At 50.6% G+C, this 17,140-nt stretch overlaps 2 protein-coding genes across 4 annotated transcripts; one reads left to right on the forward strand and one right to left on the reverse strand.

The window, feature by feature from the left end:
• Nucleotides 1-10: 10 nt before the first annotated feature.
• Nucleotides 11-5,315, forward strand: CREB3 (cAMP responsive element binding protein 3). 3 transcript variants are annotated; one of them, XM_030292766.1, is made up of 10 exons: nt 11-96; nt 347-448; nt 564-711; nt 788-855; nt 952-1,041; nt 3,230-3,336; nt 3,446-3,514; nt 4,372-4,456; nt 4,551-4,635; nt 4,714-5,315. In XM_030292766.1, the coding sequence occupies exons 2-10, from the start codon at nt 356-358 to the stop codon at nt 5,028-5,030; spliced, it is 1,062 nt and encodes a 353-aa protein (XP_030148626.1). In that variant the 5' UTR covers nt 11-96; nt 347-355; the 3' UTR covers nt 5,031-5,315. The 3 variants fall into 3 exon arrangements, with proteins under 3 accessions (XP_030148626.1, XP_030148625.1, XP_030148624.1); XM_030292765.1 differs by having other exon boundaries at nt 4,551-5,315; XM_030292764.1 differs by lacking the exon at nt 11-96 and having other exon boundaries at nt 215-448; nt 4,551-5,315.
• Nucleotides 5,179-17,103, reverse strand: GBA2 (glucosylceramidase beta 2). The gene is made up of 17 exons (XM_030292759.2): nt 16,275-17,103; nt 12,719-12,810; nt 12,268-12,383; nt 9,709-9,927; nt 9,195-9,434; nt 8,860-8,962; nt 8,545-8,698; nt 8,332-8,457; nt 7,961-8,133; nt 7,619-7,723; nt 7,301-7,408; nt 7,047-7,198; nt 6,815-6,921; nt 6,525-6,667; nt 6,331-6,446; nt 6,040-6,231; nt 5,179-5,761 (listed from the first exon to the last, which is right to left on the reverse strand). Exons 1-17 carry the CDS (start codon nt 16,607-16,609, stop codon nt 5,489-5,491), a joined length of 2,754 nt encoding a protein of 917 aa, XP_030148619.1. The 5' UTR covers nt 16,610-17,103; the 3' UTR covers nt 5,179-5,488.
• Nucleotides 17,104-17,140: the final 37 nt, after the last annotated feature.

Consider the following 17,140-nt stretch of genomic DNA (forward strand, 5'->3'; position numbering starts at 1 on the left):
CGACTGCGCCCGAGTTCCCTTTTAGTCTCTAACCCTTCCTTTTTTCGGCCGGGGGTCAGGGCGGAGCCGGTTCCCCAGAATGCCCGCCCTGAGGGGGTGAGGAGGCAGCAGGGACGTCCCCTCTATTTGCATAGCTCCCGGGACGTGGTGCGCAGCTTCTAAGCCATTTCCGCGTCAAAGGAAACTCCAAATCCCGAATGCCTCGGGGGTAGTCACGTCACTTCCGTTGTGTTGGAAGTTGCGGAGAATCGAGTCTTGGGGGCTGGTGTGGTTTGACAGCGACGGGTCCGGAGTTGTGGACAGGTGGAGGGGTGAGCTTTTGTGTTTTTGTCCATCCTTCCCGTAGATATCCGGTATGGAGCTGGCATTGGACTTGGGTGACCAGGAGCTGCTGGACTTCCTGCTAGAAGAAAGCGGAGATTTGGGGGCAGAGCAGCCGCTTTCCGAGGTGGGTGGGAGCTGTGAGTCGGGTTGGCGCGGGGCGGGCGGGAGGTTGGGGGGAGGACGTCAATGAGGCAGGAGGTAGTGATAGGTCAAGGCTTGTTCCTTTGAACCCTGTGCAGGCACTGAATGAATGGGAGGTAGAGGATTTCCTGATCTCCCTGCTGAGTCCCCCAACGTCGTTGAACGTTTTCAGCTCCTCTGATTCCTGTCTTGTCCACCATGATCACACCTACTCTCTCCCACAGCAACATGTCTCTATAGATGTAGGTGAGTCTGAAATAAATGAAGTTTAGGGGGAGGGGAGGATTCGTAGGCCCGGCTTTTTATATTTTCCCTTTTGCAGATGGTGGGAAGTATGGAAAAGAGGGGGCCCAGACGACTCCACTCCATGTGGAGGAGCCGGCGGAACAGGTACTTGACTTGATTTACCGCGGGATTATGCCCACATTGCACATTCCTTTCTGACACCCCCTTGCAACTCTGCTACCCACCTCCTGGTAACCCCAGGGGATTGCTAGGCTGATACCGACAGATGAGGAGAAGAGGCTGTTGGAGAAGGAGGGGCTTACTCTGCCTGGGACACTTCCTCTTACTAAGGTAAGACTCCCATTGGTGGAGTGAAGGCTGGAGGTGGGGGTTGTGAGTCCCAAGTAGGCTGGTTCTGTTAATTTTATATCAGGAAGGACTGAGATTAGAAAATTTAGCAAATTTGTTGCTGATAGGAAGCTGGAGCCTGTAGTTAATATGGTGGATGCAGAGCCACATCCTGGTTTTGTGAGGCTTTCACAAATTTTGGTGTTCTTTTTAAAAATTTTTTAAGTTAAAATATTTTTTTAACGTTTATCTTTTTGAGAGAGAGACAGGGTATGAGCAGGGGAGGGGCAGAGAGAGAGGGAGACACAGAATCTGAAGCAGGCTCCAGGCTCTGAGCTGTCAGCACAGAACGCGATGCGGGGCTTGAACTCATGAACCGCGAGATCATGACCTTGAAGTCAGACATCCAACTGACTGAGCCACACAGGTGCCCCTCTTTTTGTTAAAGTTTTTCAAAGTTTATTTTTGAGAGAGAGAGAGCGAGAGAGAGAGCGCGTGTGCTTGCTTGCTTGAGTGTGTGGGGGAGGGGCAGAGAGAGAGAGGGAGACCCAGAATCCCAAGCAGGCTTCTGGCTCCCAGCTGTTAGCACAGAGCCCACAAGATCATGACCTGCACCATTTAACCAACTGAGCCATCCAGGCGCCCCCCCCCCCCCTTTTTTAAAAGTTTATTTATTTTGAGAGAGAAAAAACCAGCAGGGGAGGGGCAGAGAAAGGGGGTGACAGAGGATCTGAAGCAGGCTCTGTGCTGACAGCAGAGAGCCCGACATGGGGCTCTAACTCCTAAACCATGAGATCGTGACCTGAGCCTAAATCAGATGCTTAACTGAGGGAGCCACCCAGCTGCCCCTTGGTGTTCTCTTTAACAGAGAAGAATTCAAAACCATCAGTGCAACATTAGTATAGGGACCTGGAAAGGACTGTACAAGCAAGGGGCCCTGACACTTAGATTTCACTGGCTTCAGGGTAACCCACTGATAGCTGAATGGCAGAATTAAGTTTTAGAATTCATCAAGAATTCCTCAAGGCTGGATGAAGTAGTATAGTGAGAATAAGTGTAAAATCCCAAGTTTTAAGTTTTAAGTGATGAGGGTCAACTTTATAAGCACAGTATCATAGTACTATTGTGAAATCAACATTCATTGATAGAAAGGTTGGGTTTTAATTTCTTAAAATTTTTATTTTAATTTATTTTTTGCAGGGGAGGGGAAGAGAGAAAGAGAGAAAGAAAATCCCAAGTAGGCTCCATGCTGTCAGTGCAGAGCCCATTTCGGAGCTCTGACTCACAAACTGTGAGATCATGACCTGAGCTGAAAACAAAGGTTAGATGTTTAAGTGATGGAGCCACCCAGCTTCCCTGAGAATTTTAATTTCTTAAAAGTACAAGAAGAGTTACCAGTTTGAGATGACTAAGAAAGTGAGTGGGGTTTGAAGGCTCTATCAATGGAGGTGTTGCCTCTAGAAGGGCAGTGACCATCTTGCTCTCCTTTATACCCCCAGAGCACATTTTAGTGTCTAGTTTTGAACCTATGTTTGACATATATTAAGAAGATGCAGTCCAGGGGCGCCTGGGTGGCGCAGTCGGTTAAGCGTCCGACTTCAGCCAGGTCACGATCTCACGGTCCGTGAGTTCGAGCCCCGTGTCAGGCTCTGGGCTGATGGCTCGGAGCCTGGAGCCTGTTTCCGATTCTGTGTCTCCATCTCTCTCTGCCCCTCCCCCGTTTATGCTCTGTCTCTCTCTGTCCCAAAAATAAAATAAAAAACGTTGAAAAAAAAAAAAAAAAAAAAGAAGATGCAGTCCATCCTGAGGGAAGATGATGAGTTAAATTTTGCCCAGATTTTTTTTTTAACTCTGAAGAAACAGTAAATGCCTTAAAACAGTTAAAGACTGTCATTCTCTCTGGTCTCGGAGGTAGATCCTAGGTAAGTCCAGTTGATAGAAACTATAGAGACAGATGTTGGCTTAGTATAAGAAAGATCTTTTTTTTTAATTAATAAAATTGTTAAAAATTGTCTGGCTTGTGAGGGCGTTAACCCTAGGTCTTCAGAGGCATTCAGACAGAAGCCAAGTGCCTATTGGCCAGGGAAGCTGTAGAAGGGATTCCTGCATTGAAAAGACTGAACTTAGTTGCCTTCCAGCTCTTTGGTCCAATGTTCCTCTGATGAGATCTCTTTTCCCTGTCTTCTCTTAGATGGAGGAACAAATTTTGACACGAGTGCGGAGGAAGATTAGAAACAAAAAGTCTGCTCAAGAGAGCCGCAGGAAGAAGCGGCTGTATATGGGAGGCTTAGAAAGCAGGTACAAAAGGGAGAGGGACCCAAGGGGTGGGAACAGAGGTAGTTGGAAGTGTTGGGGTTCAAAGATGGGGGGATACAGTCCATGTCCTCATATCCTGTTATTCCCTCAGAGTCTTGAAATATACAGCCCAGAATCTGGAGCTACAGAACAAAGTACAGCTCCTGGAGGAACAGAATTCGTAAGCAACTCTCTAACATCAGTTCCTTCTTCCTCCCGTTTTATGCTGTTGTACTCTTTCCCTTGCTCCACACTGGATTTCTCACTGGGCAGCGCCCACATGCAAGGTCTGGTGCTTGCCCTTAAGTGGATGATTCCAAGCAGCTCATAGTAACAGGGAACAAATTCACAAGTAACTAAGGATAAGTATCCAAAAAAAGAGAGGAAAGAGTAAGAAAGACCCTGTGGGACAGATCACATTTGATAGTAGGTAAGATTCTGGGGTGGGGGTAGGGAGCATTCTAGGCAGAAAGAACACAGCATAGTTCAGTCTGGCTGGAACCTTAACATAGGGAAGTTGAGCCAGAAGGCAGAGAACATAGAATGCCTGGTGAGGATTATGTGCATAGCTGATCAGGCAGTGTAGAACCACTGAATGTATCTGCAAAGGAGTTTAAGTCTGGGGAGGACGGAAAGGGGCTTATCTTTTGTCCAAAATGAAAATTTTTTTTTTTTTTTTTTTTTAGAGAGAGTGTGAGCGGGGGAGAGGGGCAGAGGGAGAGAATCTTAAGCAGGCTCCATGCTCAGTACGGAGCCTAACATGGGACTTGATCCCACAACCTTGGCATCATGACCTGAGCCGAAACCAAGAGCTGGACACCCAAACGAGCCACCTAGGTGCCCCAGAAAGGTGTTTAATGAGGAATTTCAGGCATTTTGTCCACAGAGAGGAAGAGGTCATTTGCAAAATAGGACAAAAAGCAAAAGGGACAATTTGGTGCAGATGGAGGAGTGGACTTAACAAGGAGGGTTTCATTGCATCTCAGGGTGCCCAGCCAGGGGCTGCTCATGGTTTCCCCCCACCCGCCCCCCTTCTAGGTCCCTTCTGGACCAGCTGAGGAGACTCCAGGCCATGGTGATTCAGATATCCAACAAAACCAGCAGCAGCAGCACCTGTGTCTTGGTGAGGATGGTGACAGGAGAGATTCTTTTCTCAGGCAGCAGCCATAGGGGTACAACCTAGAGCTCTTCTTCATTTTCTTTTTCCTGTTCTCCAGGTCCTACTTTTTTCCTTCTGTCTCCTCGTCCTACCTGCTATGTACTCCTCTGACACAAGGGGGAGCCTGCCAGCTGAGCATGGAGGTGAGAGGCTTGAGGATGCCATTAAAGAAGGGCTGGGGGAAAGCCTGGCCTGCCCTTTTAGAGTCTTTGTTTCCTTAGTGTTGTCCCGCCAGCTTCGTGCCCTCTCCAGCGAGGACCCTCACCAGCTGGAGCTGCCTGCCCAGCAGTCAGAGGTACCAAAGGACAGCTCAGACCAGGAGCTCCAGGCTCTCGGCAACTCTTGCTGTCTGCTGAGACAGATGCCTCAGGCTCCTGGTGCCGAGCCTGCCTTGACATTGCCACTTCCTGTCCCCTCCCCAAAGTCCCCCTGCTCAGGTCCAGTCCTTCCCCTGCCCGCAAACTTCACAAGAGAAGGGGAATGGCTCCCTACTCACAGCCCCACATCTGTTATCTTACAGGGCAGATATTCAGGCTAGATGTGAGGATATGGGGGGGGAGGGAGGGGGGGCTAAGCCAGAGCCCAGAGTTCCTAGTCTGTGTCCAAATGAAAGGAATGGGAGAGGGCTAGCCTGAGCCCCTGTGTCCTGTCAGGAAGCCTGGGAGTTCAAACACATCACACTTCACTGGCTTTCTGGGTCTTTTATTTGTACCCATGTATGTCTGCCACCCCATGAATGGGCCTGGGGGAGTCAACTAACCTCCTCAATCATTTCATGCAGTGAGGGGATTGGGTGAGGGAAGAAATAAATAAGTGATTCTGACTCCTGGGTCACCCTCAACCCCTCTTTACTGGCGCGATTGGGTAGGGAGAAGGGTAGGGGCATGATTGTCTTGGTGGCTCAGGGCTGCAGGAGATTGGTGGGGTGAAGGGTGAAGAGGAAAGGCCAGGCTGGAGGCTGGGCTGTTAGAGCCTCTCTCCGACAGTTCAGAGAGCTCACTTTGGGTTTGCCATGGCTTCCTTTGGTCCAAGTTTAGGCCCTGTGCTTAGTCCTGTGCCCTGTTCGGCTATCGGCCTAGAGGCCTTTTTATGCTGCTGCTGCTGCAGGGCCAGCTGCATGGCCCAGATGCTCAGCGGCCGCATGTAGGCCAGTGAGCGGAATACCCGCTGCTGGCAGTATGCTTCAGGGGTCTGGAAGGCCAGGCCCAGGCGCTCCCACACAGTTCGGTAGCAGCCTTCAGCTGTCTGGAAACCTTCCCAAGTCAGGCCCTGTAGGAAGAGATGTCAGTCACATTACTCGGCAATCCCTGAGTAGCCACTTAAGCTGGACAGATGGAGACAGTAGGGTCTCTCCCCTCAGGGAGTTCTCAGCTTGTGGTAGAAACAAACGTGATCCATAGGCAGAAGACTGAGGCAGGAAATGGAAGGCATGCCAGGGAAAAGGGAGAGGTCTTCCAGATGGGTCAGGCCCTACAGAGGTCTGATGGCTGATCAAGTTTGCCAGCCCAAGGTACAGATGGTAGAGAGATGGAAAGGGAGTGTATTACCTCCTGGATCATGGTGGCTGCCAACCCATAGACCACACCCACCCAGACTTCATCAGACTGGACACTGGATCTGTCAGGAACACCATGGGGCTGCATCCCATTCACAGCCCCCATGGCTCCTCCTGCAAAGGCCCGGACATTGAACTCGAAGATGGTTTGGAGAGCACAGACCACGTGAGGGGTAGGAAATACCTAGAGGGGTAAAGGCAGAGACACGCTTCCTTAAATTTGCTTCCCACCTCCAGAAAAAAAACAACTTCCTCTCTGGCTCCTCTTCCTAGTCTTTCTCACCTCAGTGTCTCCTTCTCCTAGACCACTGGCCCTCAGGAACCACTGGCCAGCACACTGGTCAGACATGATGCTACAGGACTGAGGTGGAGGGCTGCAATCATAGTTGTAATAGCGGCCTGGAGTACAGGAAGACAAAATAAGGCTCCTTGTGTCCCCATAGCTGCCTTAGGTCTCCTTAGGCTCATCCAACTCACCATTCCATAGTAGTCTCTCATAGGCTTCTTGACCTCGTCTAAGGATGGAAGAAAACTTATCCTGGACATCCTGTGCCCCACATAGGACAGCCATCTGAACCATCACAGCCACAGCTGCCAGCCACAGTCCTCCACAGTAAGCACTGATCAGGGACACGGATTTGGAGGTCAGACTGGCAGCTCCAGCCACTCCCATGCATAACAAGCAATGAGTCATTCTTCCTTGAGCCCACAATTCTTTGGTGCCCAGTTCCCCACCTCAGGTACCCTAGAAGTCCCTACTCTCCAACCTGGGGCCTGTGGTGACCCATCCATCATAGGTCTGGTCTGCATAGCCTCCATTCTCAATGAGTCCATCTTGGTCCTTGTCAAACTTCATTTCAGACTCCATCACGGCCTAGAGAGGGACCAAGATACTGAAGACCTAGAAGGATACTAAGGAGCGACACAATAGCCAGCTGGGTTCTCCCCAAACACCAGTCATGCCCTGGGCACACTGGCCACTGCCCATGCATGTCTTACCAGACATACAGGCCACATGTCTCTCAGGAAGCCCTGGTCACCCGTCAGGTAATAGTCTCGGTAAACCTGCAGCACAAACTTCAGGTTTAGGTCCTTCCAGTCAGCGGTATCGTGGACCACATATGCATTGACCCGGAGCCATGGCTCGTCATCTGTGGGAGGGGAGGAAACCTGACTGATTTGCATTGGTGGGTTGGGTAGAGGGTACAAAAGTTGAGGGAGGGAAGCAAACTCTGGGCTGGAGGAATTTTTACCTGGGTCCCCAATATCATGGGGGATGACGTTCCTCCTTTTCACAGGTGCCATTACCCCACTCATCAGGTATTGTCGCCGTGTCAGGTCCTCCCTGAGCGTGGCCAGAGCTGGCGGAGCAGACATACAATTGGGGGCGGGGGTAGCGAATGGGCAGACTTGAGGTGGGGCACAGAACTGTTTGTGACCCTAGAGGGGAACCACTAAGCAGGATGTGGACATGTTGGGTAGAGAGGAGGAAGGAGACAATCTCAGGGACCAAAAAGATTCGTGGGTGTGGGGGGCTAAAAGGGCAGAAAGGGAACAAAAGGGACCCATACCCATGTCATACTGCAGGCTGAGCTCGAGTTTGGGCCAGAGCATGACGAGGGCGAACGAAGCATAAAAGTGGACATCATATGTGTTGTACATGCGATATTCCTGGCCTGGAGGAAGGAGGGAGACACACTGTCTCCAGAATTCCTGCTTCCCCTCCAAGTCCCCTCCCTAGCTTGTCCTTGAGCTGGGGATGGGGCACTGTCATACTCCACACCCACCACTTAACCCCCCCATTCCAACCAATCCCCTGGGGGAGGCAAAACCCACCATCCTGCCTTCTGGCAGGGCACTAACTGGCCCCATGGATTCGGCCTGCTGTACTGCAGTCCACCACCAGCCTGTACCTTCAAGGTAGCCAAATCGACCATACTCCTGGAGGATGGGGCGGAGCTGACACATGCTTCCCACCAGCTCCTCTGGTAAGGAGTCTTCAGGAACCTCCAGCCATACTGTGCCTCCATCAGCCAGGAAGTATAGTTCATTGAACAGCGCAGATTTGTACCAGGCAGGCAAGGATCTGGGGAGTCAGGAGGAGGGAATGCTCTAATGAACATGGACCTCCAAGGAAGGGAAGGATTTTGGAGTTCTGCAGAGTGGGGGGCACCAAGTGAATCCCAGCCCAACTCTGCTGACTGTGGTGGGTGGAGATTGAACCAAGGAGTCCCATTTGGAGTGTGAGTGCCCAGGAGAAGGGTAAGAGAGGCCCCATTCACACCTGTCGTCCAATACCGGGCTCTGCCAAGCTGAGATCTTCTCTTCCCAGTCTGTGTATCGGCACAATGCATAGTGGCTAAGGGTGGGAGCTGCATTACCATCGCGGCCAAAGAACCTTGTGTACCGTCTGGGATGGAAAGGGAAGGAATGAGAACTCGGGCTCCAGGTCAGAGCTCCAGCACCTTGGATCCCTGAATTCTTTTGATCCCTTCACCTGTAGTAGACCTGGCCCTTAGCTCCAAACATGATTCTGGGCATATCCCAAGCCAGCGAGAACTCCAGGCGGCACTGGCCTCGAGGTGGCAGCTTGCCCGTAACACACACAGCCCCAGCAATGCCTACTCCTTTCTGTGAGGGGGTGCTTCGGCCTGAGGGAAGCACAAGAGAAATTGGCATAGGCATCCTCTTCAGCCCCAAGGATCCCTAATATGGGAATAAGGCCTATTCATGACCAGGGCTCTCACCCCTCCTCCCAAGACAGGGACAACCTCTCTTCCCACCACCTCCCTATCAAACCCCCCCCCGTCACCAGCAGGGGAGTCCAGCTGTCCATCTTGAAGTAGGTCTTGCCACACCTGCTGCCCAGTGCTGTCAGGGTCAAAGGCTGTGATGTGGGTTACCGTGGTATCCGCCTGTTAGGGGGCCAAAGACTGAGGGGAAGCTCCACAAGTATGCTGGCTTTGGACTAACTCTCCAGTTCCCATTATAATTCCCACCTCCAAGTTCTAGAGGCTTAAGGGCTGTAGTGAGGATGGGATTCAGGAAATGAGGAAATGAAGAGACCCTGGCGGGATGAGGTGGGCTCAGGGGCCAGGCTGAGGGTAGGGGTTTGCGGACTAAGGTCTAGGGCGGGCTCTTCCATACCGTGAGTCGTGCAGCCACAGCCATCGTGTAGGGGTTTGGAAGGGTTGGATGATGCAGCAGCAGCCCCTGTACAGTCTCCCCATCACGCTCCAGATAGAAGGGCTCATTCCACAATCCCCCTGGGGCATCATCTCCACCCCCCAGTCCATTCCGCATGGAGAACATGATGGACACGTCCAGGGCTTCATCCCCTTCATTTTCCACATCCCACACAAAGACTCCTACAGGCAGGCTGCTGTCCTGGGAGCAAAAGATCAGACTCAGATGGTCCCAGTGTAGCACCTCCTGGCCCCACTCCTCCGTACCAAGGACCTGGCTCAAATATTACTCCCTGCCCCCAGTAGACTCTCTTTTGTTTCCACTTGCATCTCCCCAGATTTCCAGCAGGCTGTCTTACCAACTGAGCGGAGATCCTGGAAAACCGGCATGATGTCTTTCACAGATCATGGAATTTCCAGCAGAGACAGATCTCAGGGAAGGGAGGGCAATGGAGGAAACATAGTGGGAGCCTCACCTGGTAGTCATGGGGCAAGATGGGTGTGATCTGGCGACAGGTAAGGGTGACATTCTGGCCAGGAAGCTGATAGACAGTCCAGGCTCGGGGATAGAGGGCGTGGTAGAATGCAAAGTACCCACACAGGCCCCAGTTCCAGCTGCGTAGGACACTTGGGCGCTCCACAGACAGGACTTGCTGGTACACAGTCGTCCCTTCCCGACGCAAGCACACTGTGAACTAAACCAAGAAGGCAGATAGGCTGGATGGGGTAACCACAGGCACCTCAAACTAGTCTCCCGTCCCCTTTCAGAGCCTGCAGTGGTTATCATTGCACCACAGCCTCACTCACCCCCCAGACCTCTCCCCCAGTGGTGAGTCACCACCAAGTCCTGCCTCCTCTCTTCTCCCAGGCTTCCTCTCCCTTCTTACTATGGTGGTCTTAGCACCCTCACCATTTCTGCTTTTATGCTCTGCCTCTTGCCATCTGGTATCAGAGGATCTTTCTTACAGGCAAATCAAGACATGTTAGTCTGTGCTTATATTTCAGTGACTCCCCATGGCCCTCAGGCTAAAGTCTAAATTCTTCTTCCTGGCTTTGAGGGCCCTTCTTGATCTGGCCTCTCCCTGCCTATCAGACTCATTACTGTTCAAGCACTTATATTCTGGTCATATTGAATACTCACTGTTTCTTTTTTTTTTTTTAATTTTTTTTTCCAACGTTTATTTATTTTTGGGACAGAGAGAGACAGAGCATGAACGGGGGAGGGGCAGAGAGAGAGGGAGACACAGAATCAGAAACAGGCTCCAGGCTCTGAGCCATCAGCCCAGAGCCTGACGCGGGGCTCGAACTCACGGACCGCGAGATCGTGACCTGGCTGAAGTCGGACGCTTAACCGACTGCGCCACCCAGGCGCCCCAATACTCACTGTTTCTTGAACACACTAACTACATTTCCTCCTCCATGCCTTTGCTCCTGCTCATTCTCCATCTGGTGAAACCTCTCATCCTTCAAGGCCTAGGTCAAATGCCATCTCCTCTCCGCAAGCAGTGAGTCATTCTCCTGTGTGTCCCCCTACCCCTCTAGTTTAGCATGTTATAATGGTTTTGTTTACATTCTGACTCCCTGACTGCTCTGTGGGTTTTTTGAAGGCAGGGCCCTCTCCAGGTCACTGAGGTCCCCCTCTCCAATTATGACTCCACATCAGTGACAGGCAGAGTTGGCACGTGTAGGGAGAGCATGAGGAAAGTCTAGAGTAACGTCCCTTTTTTCTCAGCGTACTATCTATCCCTCTTATTTTGGTTCTTATGTGGTCTCACAGTCTCCATTTTCTCAAAGTCCTATTGCCCTAAAAAAATTTAAGCTTTTGGAGTATATGGGCTATAAGGGGTTAATCTTTCTTCCCTTGCTTCAAAGTATGCCTGACAAATTTTAATGTATGTGTACAATAATTTATGTTGTTGGAAGTGGCTAAGACTATGGGCTTTGAACCACAGCGAGAGCTGGTTCTGGATCCCAGAGCTTCCATTTACCAACCATGTGACCTTGGGCATGTTACTAAATCTCTTTGGATCTCAGTTTCCTTATCTATAAAATGGGTGTAATAATGGTTCTTACCTTGTAGGACTGTCTTTAAATATTAAATATCACACAAAATGCATAGCACAATCTCTAGTACATGTTAAGCATGCAATAATTACTTTAACTCGAGTCACGATTCCGGAAGGCACTTCCCCTCAGGATACCTAATGGATGAGCCAGAGAGGAAGCTTGGGGCATTGGGTAGGGTTGGTAAACCTGAACTAGGAAGGGCATTGCCATTAATTGGACTCAAGGTCTGCTAGTCATTTTTTCTTTGAAGATGAGCTGAAAGCTGGAAGCATCCCTCAGACAGGAAATGGGAATGTGGTGGACAACTACACATATAAGGTTGCTGGAGAGAGATGATGAAAGGTAGACTAGATGCCTCTGGCAACTGAAGGTCCAGATGTGATGAAGGAACAGAGGGAAAAGAAATGAAGCTTCAGAAAAGGGAAAAAAGGAGATCTATGCCTGAGACAGGAGGGACTTCCCAGGCCCTCAGCCAGGGAGACCACCAGAGGAGTGATCACCAGCAGAGGAGCTGACCTCTAGCTGAAGGCTAGCCAATCAGGGTGAAGAGTAGGTACCCTACACATCTTTTTTCCCCGTGCATTTATAAACTTTTGGGTTTGTTTTCCCTTCTGGTACTACTGAATGTTCTTTTAACCAGGTTAAGGGATCTGGAAATTCCCTGCTCCCCCTGGCTGGGGACTGGCTGAGCTAGTGGAGCTGGGGCAGCAAAGTACGTAGGAGCCATTTACTAGAGAAATAGAGGGCATGAAGGTGCTGGGGCTGTTTACTCTTTTAAGAAACATGTGCTCTGGGAGTATCTCATTCCTAGTATATCCTAGCACAAGGGTGGGCACATGGGAAGCATCGTGAAAATACTTATTGGACTGAATCATGTGCACATCTAATTTCTACATCCTACACTGGCCAAGAGGCTTTTCCTGGTCTGGGGTACTGTCCTGGACTCTCCTTCACCTCCTGGTTCTTACTTGGTCAGCAATGACTGTCTGGTGCTGGTACATTCCAGGATTGAGCTGCCAACGACAGAACTGGCCTCTCCAACCTCGAGTGATAGTGCCTCCCCCGATGCCACCCAAAGGACAACCTAAAGATAGAATCAGGATAGTTAGTGGGGCATGGGAAGAGGAAAAGAAGCCCATTGCTCACTTTCTAGACTATAAAGATGAGTTCCTCTAAAAACCCTGGGGATAAAAAAAAAAAAAAAAAAAACAAAACCCTGGGGATATCAGATCAACACATTGTATGCTTTAAACTTACACAGTGTTTTACGTCAAGTATAGCTCAGTAAAGCTGGAGGAAAAAAAAAACCCAGGGAAAGGGGCTGTGCAACTTGCAAAAACTGGACGACTCTTGCCTAGCTCTGCAGTAGACCCAGAGGCTGGGCCCTCTCTGTGCAGAGCAGAGCTGGGGTAGACTCACCATAGATCTGTCTCAGGGGCACACAATTGATGAGGTCAATGAAAGGTGTTTTCTTCTCCACCTGGGTCTTCCGGTACCACCACTGCAAATACCTGAGGAGCAAGAGGCAGTGTGAGTGGAAGGGGCAGTGGGCAGTATCTCCTGGGCTGCAATCCCCTGCCTCTCTCTGGTCACCCAGTTGTAACTTCCAGTTACATGGCTGCCAAGGACCGTTCCCTTCACTTCCAAATCTCTCTTCCTTTTCACTTCTCTACAGTTCAAGGTCCCCTACTCTTCTCAGTCACCCCAGCTTACAGCATGGGACTATCTTTGTTTCTCCTCTTTATTCTCCTCAGGAGCTTCTGACCATGCCTCACCTGTAACTCCACTACCACTGCTTGGCTTTAGTTCAGGAGCTTTGCCTGAGGTGCTGAGAGGGCCAGTTTTGTTTCCCTGACTACACCCCCCCACCCACCATGGGAACAGTCTGCTGGGATAACTTTCTCTTCTTCTTCTTCTTCTTCTTCTTCTTCTTCTTCTTCTTCTTCTTCTTCTTCTTCTTCTTCTTCTTTTGTTTCCCTGACTACACCCCCCCCCCCCACCATGGGAACAGTCTGCTGGGATAACTTTCTTCTTCTTCTTCTTCTTCTTCTTCTTCTTCTTCTTCTTCTTCTTTTTTCTAGAGGGTGGGGAGGAGCAGAGAGAAAGGGGGAGAGAGAATCCCAAGCAGGCTCCACACTTAGCACAGAGCCCAACATGGGGCTGGATCCCACAACCCTGGGATCATGACCTGAGCCAAAACCAAGAGTTGGATGCTCAACCTATTGAGCCACCAAAGCGCCCCACTTTCTTCTTTTTAAAGTGACTATTTTTCTTCCTGATTGTGAAAGATGAAAATTTGTACAGTATACTAGATGGAAGAGGAAAAAATCCCACCCATAGACAACCAGTGTTTACATTTTGGGGCATAACCTTTTAAGTCGTCTTTAAAACTTCAGCATTTAAATAGTAAGGTTTCTGAGTTTGCTCTCTCATAGTATCCTAGTAAAGCCTAAAAATCCCTACCTGGGGATTTCCTGGTCTTGTCATAGCTCTGTATCCAATAAGCAAATGGTTTTGTTTGGGATTCAAGGCGCTGACATTGGTTTCAGCCTCTCTTCCAATCTTAAGTCCTACAGATTCCCATTCAGAGTGGGTCATCACTAAGCGACCCTTGTCCCACCAGACTCTCCCAATTCTATTCTCCTCCCTAGCCAGCCATTTTATACCTATTGTTCAAAGCACACCACTTGTAACTATGTAATTGGGTAAACAACTCCTCTAAGCCTCAGTTTCCTCATCTACAAAATGGGGTACCTCCTGCCCTGCCTATTTCATGGAATGGTTGAAAGAGCAAATAACATTATAAATAGGAAAGCCATAGGGTACCTGTGTCAGGTATTACTGTTACTTGCACATACGCTATCTGAACTCCCAATCAGATGCTGTCTTGTTCTTTCAGTGTTTCTCACACGAGTCTGACACACTTTTAAATTTCTTGGGGAAAGGGATAGTGACAAAGACTAGCTGATTATTACCACAGCTTTAAGCACAGGGCAGGGCACATGGTCTGCAGTCTGTAGATTATTTGCTGAATTTACCAGTGAATGTACAAACAGTGGGGCACTACACAGGTGAACATGAAGAGGAGCAAGGGGAGGAGAAATGTGATTAGAGAATAGGTAGGGTACATTCTGGGAGAAGGGGGAAGGGGGGGAAGGAGGAAGACAAAGGATGAGATGATGGGAAAGCAGAAGGTCCTCTTTGCCAGCTTAGAGGGAACTGGACTTTGAAACTAGAGGCCATAAAGGAATGGAGAAGGGGGGGAGGTTACAGCAGGGATTAGGGCAGTGAGGGAGAAATGCAAGATCTGAAGGTAAGCCTAACAAAAGAGTATCTGGTGTAGAACAAGCACTCAGTAAACATGTATTGAATGAATGGACTCAGGCTGGAAGGGAGAGCAATCAAAACTGAGTCACCACAATGAGGCCAAGAGAACTCTGGCTTGCTGCAACTCCTGATCAGCAAACCTCCAGTTTGGTCTCCTCTTAGGGTTCATCTCTCATTCCCCTAATTTAGCAGCTGGCCATTCTGACCCATTTGGCCTTCTCCCTTATTTCAGCCCCAATTTAAGAATTATCATTCACAATTAATTGTTCCTTGTTTCACCCCTGCTTTCTCCTCAGTGCAGGACCTCATCCCATTCCAAAAGCCCCATGACAATGATCTCCACCCTATCCTGGCATGTGGAGCCAAGGTTCAGGGGGCTGAACACAGCTTCAGGCCTCTGACTCAGCTCACACTTAGGGGCTGAGGGGCTAGGAGGCCTACCCGTTCTTGATCTCAGTGTCCTACCACATGCATCCCATTGTGCTTCTCTCAGTACTCTAGCCCTCAGATCTTATTTTGACCCAGAGCTCTGGGGGTCAGAGTTGGGCTGAGTCAGTTTCTGAAGTAACCTGGAGGGATGATTGTTCTTTAGTACAGGCCACCCACAGGAACTAGCAGAGGAGCCAGATACCCAGGCAGCGTCAGGCCCTTCCCACTGCTTAGGGCTGGGCTGGGGTAAGGTAAATGTGCTCCCAACCCAGCCCTACAGCACTGACTGAAAGGGAAGGGTCCCCTACTTTAGAGGCTGTTAGAGCTGGGTTTTCTAACCTTTATTCCGCCATCCCCAGCTGTGTTTACTTTGTGGATTGACTCAGAATGACCTAAGGGTGATGCTTTCTGTCCTCATATCCACCTGTTCCTGTTAATAGGTCTTGGCTTCTCATCACTAGCTTCTGAACTCAATGGGGATCTGTAAGGATCTAAAGGAGTTCTACAGCTCAGGATAAGCTCGTGGGGTGTCTGCAACCCTTGGGGGAAGGGGTACCAGAGCAGGCCTTGGAAGACTATATTACTTAGAGCTCTAGGGACACTTATGGCAGTGCCTCTCTGGCCAGAGATCTCTGCTTTTTGTATCAGGGATTGTCTATCTCAGAATAAAGTGAACAGCACACCTCTCTCCTTAGGGTGGCTGTCACCCACTCCCTAGAGCTAAAGCTTGAAAGAAACCAATGGGTGTTGGGACTGTAATGTGGTGTGCCTTTTAAATGAGGCAGACAGAACACCCAGTTACTCAGGGGAATCAGGTTGAGAACTCGCCCCTTTGGAATAAGGAATAAAACAACAGTGTGTCTGTACCATAGTAGATAGACTATCCTTTCCCGCCTTGCTACAAAGTATAGCAAATGCCAAAGGGAAGTCTTTGGAAAAGGAGTGAGATGGAGCCTAAATGGGAAAGGATGACTGCAGGCCCAAGATGTTCCTGCTCTTTCCTACTAGAAAGACAAGTTTCTGGGAGGAAGGGGGTTGCAGAGATGTGACCCGGTCTCACCGGCTCTCCAAACCACAGGCTTAGAATATGTTGGGGGTAGGGGCCAACTGACTGGAACAAGGCACCCACCTGCTTTCTCACCCTTTCTCACCTCTGCTGGAAATCTTGTGCTGGAACAAAGTGAAACCTAAAGTACTCTAGGCAATGGGATCTACTCACCGCAAGCCCATGCCCAGATGCTTTATCAGGTTGCTCAGGGAGATGTTGTTGGCATTAAAGGGTTTCCTCTTCTCTGCAAACTCATGAGCCAGGCAGATGCGCCAGCCAAAGGGAGGCACCTGGTAGCCCTTAGCTTTGCCTTCATAAGAAGCCATCAGTTGCCCACAGTCCTGCGGATTGCTGCAGCCCGGCTCACTTAGGGGCCGATTGTCTTCAGGGCTGTCGCAGTCTGTAACCTGCCCAGCCTCAGTGCCTCCAGCATTATCAGGGCAATAAACCTGTGGATCCCCTTTGGCACAGCTAGTCTGCTCCGAGGCTGGGACTCCGGTTCCCATGTTCTCAGGATCCTGGGTCCCCACGGCCTCGATGGTCCCGGGTCCCAAGTCTTTGGGTACAAAGTATCTCTCTAGGCAAGTCCAGATGCGGGCGGCGGTGGTTGTTAGGTGTCGTCTCGGAGGGCCAGGCGCTGGGGAAAGCCGAGGTGAGCTAGTGTTTCCGTGGAGCCTGGGAGCTGTTGCTGCAGCGGCGTTGGCGGCGACAGCAATAAAGCCGCCTCGGGCTCCCCCTCGGTCTTCTCTCTGGGTCCTGGGAGGGAAGGATCGGGTCTCGTCGTCATTGGGCCGCGGTGATTAGTTTGCCCAGCCAAAGGGCGACTGAGCCCGCGGAAAGGGGAGGAGCCCCGGGGGCCAGCCCGCAAGGAACCGCCCCCGGGACCGGCCTGGGAGCTTGCGGCCGCCTGAGCCCCGTCTCCGGGCCGTGGCGCCAGGCCCCACCCCGCCCTGGGTAGGGCGCCGGGTCCCGCCGGTTGGCGTCTGGGACAGCGCCTGCGCCCGGGTGCCAGCCTGTGGGAAGGTGACCCAAGGCGG

Source organism: Lynx canadensis, chromosome D4, assembly GCF_007474595.2.
Source record: "Lynx canadensis isolate LIC74 chromosome D4, mLynCan4.pri.v2, whole genome shotgun sequence".
In the NCBI taxonomy this organism is placed as follows: Eukaryota; Metazoa; Chordata; class Mammalia; order Carnivora; family Felidae; genus Lynx; species Lynx canadensis.